Source organism: Anoplopoma fimbria, chromosome 20 (assembly GCF_027596085.1).
Source record: "Anoplopoma fimbria isolate UVic2021 breed Golden Eagle Sablefish chromosome 20, Afim_UVic_2022, whole genome shotgun sequence".
In the NCBI taxonomy this organism is placed as follows: domain Eukaryota; kingdom Metazoa; phylum Chordata; class Actinopteri; order Perciformes; family Anoplopomatidae; genus Anoplopoma; species Anoplopoma fimbria.
Window position 1 is genome coordinate 4,762,171 of NC_072468.1, and position 11,067 is coordinate 4,773,237.

General features: G+C 42.6%; 1 protein-coding gene and 1 non-coding gene across 2 annotated transcripts in view; one reads left to right on the forward strand and one right to left on the reverse strand.

Annotated features, from left to right (window-relative positions):
* LOC129109607 (A disintegrin and metalloproteinase with thrombospondin motifs 16) overlaps positions 1-5,832 on the forward strand; it is a 48,185-nt gene extending 42,353 nt beyond the window's left edge. The window contains exons 19-24 of the mRNA XM_054621713.1: positions 1,829-2,033; positions 3,047-3,241; positions 3,377-3,433; positions 3,709-3,924; positions 4,116-4,263; positions 4,393-5,832. Of these exons, the coding sequence (XP_054477688.1) occupies positions 1,829-2,033; positions 3,047-3,241; positions 3,377-3,433; positions 3,709-3,924; positions 4,116-4,263; positions 4,393-4,508 (937 nt within the window). The 3' untranslated portion in view covers positions 4,509-5,832. The remainder of the gene's footprint in view (positions 1-1,828; positions 2,034-3,046; positions 3,242-3,376; positions 3,434-3,708; positions 3,925-4,115; positions 4,264-4,392) is intronic.
* A 4,829-nt stretch (positions 5,833-10,661) lies between these two features.
* On the reverse strand, positions 10,662-10,733 carry trnae-cuc (transfer RNA glutamic acid (anticodon CUC)). Its single transcript has one exon. It is a non-coding gene; the product is annotated as a tRNA-Glu (tRNA).
* Positions 10,734-11,067: the final 334 nt, after the last annotated feature.

Here is an 11,067-nt window from a genome sequence, read left to right on the forward strand (position 1 = left end):
CAGAATATTATACAAACAGCCATGCCAGTTGGGTCACTGAGGTGATAAATCCATGATATAAGTAAATGTCCTTCAGTGATAATTAAAGCTATAATGTATCAGCTTTATCATCTACCACATTAAAACTTTTATCGTCAGACGACTATATTTTACTTTTCTGTGCAGAAACTGATATCTGAGATGTGATGTAAGAGAGTCAAAATAAGTATGCAAGTCTGATGTCACACTGTAGAAACGTAGGTAAATGTTTTTACATAATAAACCTGAATAAAGATATCAGCTAACCACTACAAGCTTGTATGTAACATCATCAAAATCCTGTACAGTTTAAGTGTTGAGATATTTATGAAGAACTACAAATCAAGAAGGAGTTGTATTGAATTTCCTATCTCTCGTAGCCAACAATGCAAGGGTAATGTGTCCAAATATGTCTCCGCTCTCGAAAGACATGAGGTGGCTCTAAATATTGCTGTGACTTTAGTTGGTTGTCTGCTTCCATTTATTTATGTATTCAATAACTCCACAAGGATTTAGCTCCTATTTCTGCACTAAGGGCCAATACATATCCTGTCATCGTGTTAAATATGTTTCATGTATGTGTTGATTACTCGGTTAAATGTTTAAACATTCCGCTCATCCTCCCTCAAATCATCCTTTGATGAAACTACAGCGTGTCGCTTCCTCCTGACAAGTCATAACATATATAAAACCAGATGGAATTTCTCCATCCGTATTTATTTAGATTCCATAGTGCATGTATAATGCCCTTTAGAGCTAAACTCTACTCATCCTCCTTATACAACATTCCAAGCAAATGATGCACCAAATTATCACAAATAAAGTTTAGACTGTTAATATATACAACCTCTTTGTGCTGAAAGCAATGTTTGTGGATGGTTTGGGGTAGATCCTAGGAGGCTGGGTGGGTACATTGGTGTGAAGTTAGCGAGAGGTTGACAGAGTGTGTGATGAGGGATTGAGCCTCCTGCACCTTGAGTTTGGGTTCACTTAGGATGGATGCAACGGAGCTCTGAGGACGAGAGAAGGGAATAGGAGGCTCGGGGATTAGGCACTTAGACAAGTGGTCTGCCTGCGCGCAATTTCGGGAAAAATGCCCTAAAAATAACATAAACTATACTGTCCTTAGGCGAGCTCTCACCAGGGTCAGAGGATTGTGTGTCTCAGATGAATCCAACTCAGGAATGCTGAATTTATTTTGAAATGGCCACGTTTTTGTGCCAACATATGCATTTGTTAGGAGTTTACATTACGAATGGAGGTAATTATGAAACAAATATGTGGTGATGTTTAGTTTTAGTGGTGATGGGGGCTGAGTTTAGGAAAGGACGGGGTTTAAAACTGTGCAGTGGGGTTTAAGTTACAGATTAAAAGCCTGCTGTTTTGGCTGTTCTGACTTGCTCTGAAGCCAGTCAACCATGAACAAGTGTCTAACACCCGAAAGATTTAGACCTAAAACACTCCCAACGAATTCAGAGATATATGAAGACTGGTGGTTAGATGGAAACTTCTATTTTACCTTTTTACATTTATAATCACATTACTGGTGTTGTCTGCCAGGGAGCTATGTTTCTCTGTAAAAGGTGTTATACTGAAGAGTTGTTTTGTCCCACATACAATAATTTTGGGTTCAACAGTGCATTCCATTTTATTTCTGGAGAAAAATACCGAAGATGAGAAGTCGCTTCAATGCGACACAGGGAGTGTGCTATCATTATACAGTTATCATGTCATTCCCCCCAGGCCAGTCTGAATAAGTGATTGAGGAGCTCTGCATGTTGACTCACGGCCTTGTGTTGTGTTGTCCCAGCTGGTCTGTAGGAGAGTGGGGGGGCTGCAGTCGGAGCTGTGGAGGAGGGGAGCAGACGCGGCAGGTCCAGTGTGTCCAGAGAACCAGCCAGGCCAACGCAGACGCCCTGGCTGACTCTCACTGTGCCCAGCCCACTCCAGCCAGGAGACAAGCCTGCAACTCACACAGCTGTCCACCAGTCTGGACCACTGGGCCGTGGTCACAGGTAAGCATGTGTGAAAGTGATCTGGCAAGTCATGTAGGAATCTAAGATTTTCCAATGTGCTAACATTGATGTAAGTCACTAAAGGCGCACTGCTGCAGCAGGAGAAAAAAACACTTCAAAGTTCCACCATTGCCATTTAGCCTCAAGAGCTCTCCACACTGTTGTTAAGTGAACCCTAGCCTGGATGGCTTCACCACATTTTATGACAGTGATCTCAGTGGCTTTAAACTATGAATGTGCCCACTGAGACCTCCTGTGTTTTGATCCACGTCCAGTTCCTATTCATCGTGTGTGGTGACTTGTATCCCTGTTAAACTTTTTTTCAACTTTCATTTTAGAATATCTTACCTGCCACAAATGGTGTCCAGTTTACTTCCTCTATTTTTAGGCCATGCCATAAGTTGTGTGCATAGGATCAGAATGAATATTTGGGGGGTTTGTTGGACAATCTCAGAGGAAGTATTAAGGAAGTAAAGCAGAATAAGTCACTGTGGGTTTCAATGAGGGCTGCACGGTGGTGTAGTGGTTAGCACTGTCGCCTCACAGCAAGAGGGGCCCGGGTTCAATTCCCGGGCCAGACAACCTTCTGTGTGGAGTTTGCATGTTCTCCCTGTGTCAGCGTGGGTTCTCTCCGGGTTCTCCGGCTTCCTCCCACAGTCCAAAGACATGCAGGTTAGGTTAATTGATGACTCTGAAATTGCCTGTAGGTGTGAATGTGAGTGTGAGTGGTTGTTTGTCTATATATGTCAGCCCTGTGATAGGCTGGCGACCTGTCCAGGGTGTACCCTGCCTTCGCCCATTGACAGCTGGGATCGGCTCCAGCACCCCCGCGACCCTTAACTGGATAAGCGGTTACGGAAGATGGATGGATGGGTTTCAATGCTTCATACATTAAATAGGCATTAGTCAAATCTTGAATTCTTACATATATACAATAATAAAGAGAACGTTATGGCTTAAAGCATTTAAGGATATCAAATTTGCTCATTATCATGTTTCTGTTTACCTGGCAGTGTTCTCGTAAGTGTGGCAGCGGCTTGAGGAAGAGGACGGTACTGTGTACGAGCACCAACCCAGGCGAACCAACACACACGCTGACAGACAGTTTGTGTGCTGGCCTGTCGAAACCCGCCAATCAAGAATCCTGTTTCCTCAAACGCTGCCAGAAACAACGCAAAGTCCAATGGTTTGTCTCCACGTGGCAAGAGGTAATTCAAGATTAGTTATAAAGATTGATGAAAAAATATAAATTAATTTGATGAATACAGCATGAGTCACTGTGTAAAATTATTACTTTTTTGCTAATTTCCATTTCTTTTTTTTTTCCTTCTTTGAATGTCCAGTGTTCAGTAACATGTGGTCGTGGCCATCAGGCACGCTTCATAAAGTGTGCAGAGAAGGTGTGTATTACATGTGTAATAATATGGCAAAACATTGATTTCTAATTATTAAATTAGTAACTTTAAACAATAATTGTTACAAATCAATGCTTTCAATTCTTATCTCTTCAAATCCCTATTTGTTATAATTTAGGTTTTACTTTTATGGTGTATATGTATATGTAAAACATACAGTGCTATAGATTTCACGTTAAAGAATAGTTTTCTTGAGGGTTTCATGTTACACAATGGAATATTCCGGCTTATCATGAATATTTTTGGTCTCCATAATACAGGACACTGCAGGAAAGTACAGAGAGCTTGCTGCCAAGAAGTGCCACCATGTCCCCAAGCCCACAGTAGAGCTCCAGAGGCCCTGCATCCTGGCTGAGTGCCCCGTCCGCACTACCCCACCCGTCCACCGGTGGAGCACGCACCATCTCACCTATCCCCCTCAACCCCTCCCTCAACCTCCGCCTCAAGCAGAGTGGCTCTCATCTCCTTGGTCTCAGGTACATTAACTTAGAGGAACATTTGCTATTCTGAAGCATGTACTGAGCACAGCTATACGTTTCATGTCTGCAGAGTTTTTATTTTTGGTAATAGTGATTTGTAAGAAAGAAGAGGAATTTAATGTGTTATACGTGGCTCATGACATTCATGCTGTCTTTCATCAAAGGTTTTGTTTCTTTGTACTCCACAGTGCACAGTAACATGTGGAGGAGGAGTGCAGGCCAGGACAGTCCAATGTCTGGTCCAAGGGAAGCCCTCTCCTGGCTGTGCCCTCTATCTTAAACCCTCAATGTCCCAGGCCTGCAACACCAACTTCTGCCCACAACCTGAGAAGAAAGGTACTGAACTCTAACAGAATATAGTACTACTTTGATGCTTGTAATCTTTAGTCAGAACAGAGTTTGCACATGTCCTGTTAGAATAGAAACAAGCTTTCATAAGTTTTTGTTTTCCCTTTTTTTCCACAGACCTTGCCTGTAGGGATTACTTCAGCTGGTGTTACCTGGTGCCCCAGCATGGAGTCTGCAACCACAAGTTCTATGGAAAGCAGTGCTGTCAATCATGTTCAAATTCAAACCTATAATCATACACAGGGACTCTGTCTGTGACACAGATGGATAGGTGGTTAGATAGACAAAAGACTTTGATGTTTGACACCAATGCTTGAAAAGACAGAGTTTTTGCTTTAAGCGTGTGGCGAGCACTGAAAACAAATGTCGCTTCAATGGAAGTGCAAAAGACTTGATGTGCCCTTTCTCCTCCATGCGATGCCGGACATCTGGATACAAGAGCTTGATTCATTACACAGGGAAGTGATCGGGACAGTACAAATAAAGCAGAGGATTATGAGGAGGAACTAGCGACATGGGAATCTTGATTAAAGCATAGGACTGACATATCCAAAAGAAACTGAAAACCTGAAAAATCCCAGCTTTGTTTATATACAGTATGTAATTGCACAGATCTTTGCCCAGGACACCCAACATTTCCCGGTCAACCACAGGCCAACGATGGCAGGCCAACAGAGAAAAAAGAAACGGTTGACAAGGTTTCAGGCACCGCCACGCAACAACACGCGATACGGCCTGGTCTGCACTGCAATTCTTGATCAATTGGGAATTTTGGGTCTGATAATGAAAAGGGATGTTTCAAAAGAAGCAATTAAGAAACATAATTTTACTCTACAGCTTGATTAAGAACAGATTTGGAATCATCAAAGTGGGTTTCCTCAATAGCTGGACAATAGCAAGAAGCTCTTTGTTGTCATACAAAACAAAAAGGAAAGAGCAGAACGAAATGCATCATACATACATACATGAGTTATTCTGAGATGGGTCAAGGCTGTGTGAACTGACCTTCATACTCAGCGGTGCTACAACGTTGTCTTCTGTCACAAAATCAATGTGAAATCCTCAAGTTTCAGGAAAGAACACATGAATTGTGTGACCCATGTACAGTATTGTTTGTTTTATTTATTGGCTTTACAATACAGCGTTGCTGGAAGACTGTATTAATAAGCAGTATAAATGTGTCATTTTATTACTCTACCTTAAGTCCATTACCTTTATATTTTGTATTGTGTTTCATAGGATTTCATGCTGACAAACTGCACTTTTTTGTATTACAAACATTTACTTTATTTTTTAAAGAAAAAAAATATTTGACATCAAAATTCAGCAATGTCAACATTGATTAGTGACTATTTACAACAGCTGCCGAGTTGAAATCTAGGGTATGAACAGAGTCTGCTCTATTTACCCATAACACTGTGCTGCATTATTACAGAAGTCATGTATTGCATGAATGGATATGGCAGAAAAACAATGCATTACATATTGTTATGGTTAAAAGCACTAATAAACGGGTGGTTTTCACAATGTAAATGAAATAACAATAAACAAATGTGAGTCATGTCAGCACCTGAAGTTTGGCACGAGTCCTGATTTCCATTCCTGTGAGTCATTCTTTTCAAATGTGAGTTTGAGTGAATTTGATCTTACCAGGGTGGTGTGAAACTTTACAAGTCTAAATATATATTTTTTTACAACGGGGAAACAAGATCAGGAAAGGAACTTGATCGCTTCAATCATACCTTTTTTGGCTGAAGCCTTCAACTGGGCACGATATGTTCATCGTACCCTGACAAAGATTTGTCTTTCAACAAACTGCAAACAACAAGCTGCATCTCTATCTACACAATGTAGAAAAATAGTACAGTGCAGGCGTAGCTAGGTTAACCTCAGACCTAGTCAGTTGCTAGTTTAGAAATTGTTAAACCTGCATTAATACATAACCACTTGGGGACAAGTTCATGTAGCAGGTGTGTTAGCAAACAGCTGCCTATTTACACATGCAGCGCTCAGGGGCCAGCAGTAGCTTTTGTTTGAAGTTGAGTTTCTGGCCACCAGATGAATGTAAGTCCAATACAAACTCATCTCTTAGCTCTGTTTTTTTGGTATTTACCAACTACTGAGAGAAATATCCTGCTCTTTAGCAGCTGAATGCATTCACCAGCTAGTCGCTAACTTTGTAGTGGGCAGGACACATGAAGACCCTTTTTAAAAAGATATATATTTTAATGAGGACAACTTGATGCAGCTTGAAACAAGGTTGATGAGAGTGGTGACTCAAAACCATAAAGTTGTGGGCCGACAAAAATAATGAGCTGAAAAGGCTTAAATGCTCCATAGGGCTGAGGGACACTGCAGAGTCTGTAATTCTGTGTGGGTTTGTCTTTGACCATTCTTCGAATGTCTCCTCCGTACACAGTTTTCTTCTTCTTTCCTTCTCCTGAGACGGCCAGTCAGGGTTGTAAAGTACGCATCAGGTCATTATAGGTATATCTGATATTGAGGAATACAAGTCAACTTTAAACTTTAAAACTTTTTTCTATTATCTATCAAGTTTAGTTCCCTGGACTGAGCCATCTTCTGCAGTTTATTTGAAACCCTTTCACTGTGCATTTGATGCAACACCATTACATTACATTACATTACAGTCATTTAGCAGACGCTTTTATCCAAAGCGACTTACAGGAAGTGTATTCAACATAGGTATTCAAGAGAACTACTAGTCACCAGAAGTCATAAGTGCATCTCCTTTCTTAAACAAGCATCTTAAAGCATAAATCAGAGCAAAAGTATAGTGCAGAGGCAAATTACTACGAAAACAATAATTGCAACAGACTAATACGAATACAATAAGTGCTACAAACTACTACGAATAGGATAAGTGCAGTAAACGAATACAAATAAGTGCAGCGAACTGATACGAATACAGTGAGTGCAGCAACTAATACGAATGCAATAAGTGCTAAGTGGAAGGCTCAGGGTAGTGCTTCTTGAAGAGGTGAGTTTTCAGCCTGCGCCTAAAGATGGGCAGCGACTCTGCTGTCCTGACGTCAGTGGGGAGTTCATTCCACCACTGAGGGGCCAGGACAGAAAAAAGCTGTGACCGGGTGATCGGCCGCAGGGACCTCTGAGCGACGGGGCAACCAGTCGCCCGAGGCAGCAGAGCGAAGTGGTCGGGCGGGGGTGTAGGACTTGACCAAGGCCTGGAGATAGGAAGGAGCTGTTCCTTTCACTACCCTGTAGGCTAGCACCAGAGTCTTAAACTGGATGCGAGCTCTTACAGGGAGCCAGTGTAGAGAACGGAGAAGGGAAGTTGTGTGGGAGAACTTGGGGCGATTGAACACCAGACAAGCTGCAGCTTTCTGGACAAACTCCAGAGGTCTGATGGCCGACGCCGGGGCTCCGGCAAGTAGTGAGTTGCAGTAGTCCAGGCGGGAGATGACCAGAGCCTGGATGAGCACCTGCGCCGTCTCCTCAGTGAGGAAGGGGCGAATCCTCCTGATGTTGTAGAGGAGGAATCTGCAGGAGCGTGTGACCGATGCAATGTTTGCTGAGAACGACAGTTGGTCGTCCAGGGTCACACCCAGATTCCTCACAGTCCGAGTTGGCGTCACCACGGCATCATCAATGGTGATGGACAGGTCTCGGTGCGGGCAACCCTTCCCCGGGAGGAACAGTAGCTCGGTTTTGTCCAGGTTGAGCTTCAGGTGGTGTGTCACCATCCACTTTGAGATGTCAGCCAAGTACGCAGCAATGCGTGCCTCCACTTGGGTGTCACCGGGAGGAAATGACAAGACCAGCTGGGTGTCATCGGCATAACAATGGTAAGAGAAGTCATGCGAGCGAATAACAGAACCCAGAGATGTTGTGTAGAGCGAGAAGAGAAGGGGGCCCAGAACTGAACCTTGTGGAACCCCCGTAGTCAGCATGCGTGGTTCAGACACGGCCCCCCTCCATGTCACCTGGTAGGATCGGCCTGTCAGGTAGGATGCAAACAGGGAGAGTGCAGAGCCTGAGAGGCCCATCCCCTCGAGGGTGGAGAGGAGGATCTGGTGGTTCACCGTGTCAAACGCCGCTGACAGGTCCAGGAGAATCAGGACAGAGGAGAGAGAGTTCGCTCTCGCGGCGTGAAGCGACTCTGTCACCGCAAGGAGGGCCGTCTCTGACGAGTGACCCACCTTGAACCCGGACTGGTGGGGGTCCAAGAGGTTGTTCTGGTGGAGGTAGGAAGACAGTTGTTTAGAGACAGCGCGTTCAAGTGTTTTGGATAGAAAGGGTAGAAGAGAAACCGGTCTGAAGTTCTTGACATCAGAGGGGTCAAGTGATGGTTTTTTCAGAACCCCACCACACCACAGGTTAGAAATATATGTCAGATCATAACATGACAAAACAAGAAGAAATGACCCCAGAGCCTAATTCTAGGCTTTCGTCATCAATTTGCAATGGAGTGCAGCACATAAGGCTAACAGTATTGCCAAGGTGCTTAGCCTTTTCAACACCTATGACATATTGTGCCTGGCCTGTACACTTAAGTCATTTCTCAACAAGTCAAGTAGACACAGATGCCTAAAAAACAAAAATCACCATTGTCATATTCCTCGGGGCACTCCCCTTCAGAGAGAGAGTGAGGGTGGAAAGAAGAAGAGTGTGAGAAGAGAGAGAAATAGAGTTGAAAGTAGGGAGGAGGGAGGGCATCAATGTATTTGGTGCTGTCATAGAAAAATGCTGTGAGAGAGAGGGAGTGAGCCAGAGGGAGAGCTGGGTATTGAGAGAAAAAGGGGTTTTCCTCCACGTCAACCTTGTCTCTGTAGTTGATTTATAGCTGGTCAGCTGTGGGCACTGTGTTACTCTGACTGTGTGCTTTTGTTTGTGTGGACACTGTATTGGTGAATAATGCCAGTCTGCTGAAAAAAGCAACACCACAGACACAAACAAACAGAGTCACATTACTCTTATAATGTATAACAACCATTGGAATTATAGTACGCTATGATCATTGCAAAATAAATGTCAATGAAGGACCAGCAATTATGAAGAATTATGATACTTGACCTTAAAGTGCCTTATAATTTGTTATCATACTGTATTGTTTTATTTGCATTACTGTTACCTGAAAAGCTGTGTAAATCTGCCTTTGAATGACATATGTTATACTATATGCCTGGAGTTTGCATCGTCTTCCACAGCCCAGGTTTCATTCCACTATTCAAAGATGCAGTTTAGGGAAACTCTAAACTGCTTTAGGAGTGAATGCAAATGTGCATGTGTTTGTCTGTCAGTGTGTTAGCCCTGTGATAGCCAGGTGACCATTTTTTGCAATACTCTTCAAAGATAATTATCTTATTTCACCAATTAGGCTAACAAAATCAATAATTTATTGCTTTAGTTGCTTACACTTTGACTTTCATTTGACAGCAAATTTATTCCACTTGACTCTATATAATTTGCTACAGAAGGTTAACAAAGACAAAAAGAAGAGGAAAAAAACACACAAGAAGAGAGGAATTTGGAGGAAGAAGCATTTCGTTTATACAAAGATAGCGATCAGACAAAGGCTTCCTGTAGATAACAGAGGTGATCGAGACAAATCTGGCAACATCCAAAGTGTTACCTAATCCATGTCAGGTAACAGAAGAGATTATCTGTCAGAGAGAGACAGGAAGAAAGAAAGCATGCCCAGCACTCCCCTTTTACACTTAAAAAAACTATGCTATCTGTGACTGCATCTGTTTGGAGACATTTGGCTCTTTAGCCTTGAGGCTACACTCTGAAGGTTCATCTGAAGTTACAGGGTTATTATATTTCAACCAGGATGCATCTAAGACAATACCAACACCTTTAGTCGTTTCCTCGCAGCTATTAGACTCACTAGGCTGGAGACGACTTGCTGCCACAGTAATTAGGGCGATTGTGGAGGAGAACAATCGGGAAATAATCTCAAAATCCATGTATTTATTTATTTATTGTAAAGCTTCTTAAATCAGTGACCAAATAATCTCATAAATATCAATTTGAAAATGTTTTGTTGTTGTAATTTATTTAGAAACTCTTTGATTTTCTATCAGGACCTTAACCTAAATGGGAAGCACTTAGTGAGACAGAGAGAGTGACATAGAGACAGAGAGAGAGAGAGAGAGAGAGAGAGAGAGGCAGTGAGGAAAGATATAGCATTGAACACTGTTGTTATATTATGTCCAACAGTACCCTCTGCTGACTTTGTAGAGAGCGTGTAGCAAAAGAGGTTATTGCAAACCTAGCCATTAAGTGCTGTAACTTCCTGTTATATACAGCCTATGTTTGCTGTCCAGTCTAATCTAGTCCTATATTTGTTGATAAAACTTAATATTCAGAATGCGTTATGGTTAATTTACGATGTCAAAAGTGAGTTCCCTGACCGGGAATCGAACCCGGGCCGCGGCGGTGAGAGCGCCGAATCCTAACCACTAGACCACCAGGGACTGATAGCGTTTCTGAATGCATGTGATATATTTAATGTGATGGATAAGTGACGTAAAGCGTTTACTGAGGAAGACATGTTTGACTAAGCCTCATATGCCAACTATATGCGGTAACATAAAATAGCCTATCGAACTAACTGTAAACTATAGTAAATTGTACATTTTCCCGCTGCGGGACTAATAAAGGATTATTTTATTTTAGTGAGTAACCTCAGACGGTTACACTGCCCCTACTGGCCGTTACACGCTGTAGCGCAGATGCCTTTCTAACTGCCTGAAGAAAAATCCGAATGTCGGGAAACTTCATATTTCGGTTTCCCAAAAAAAATTCACA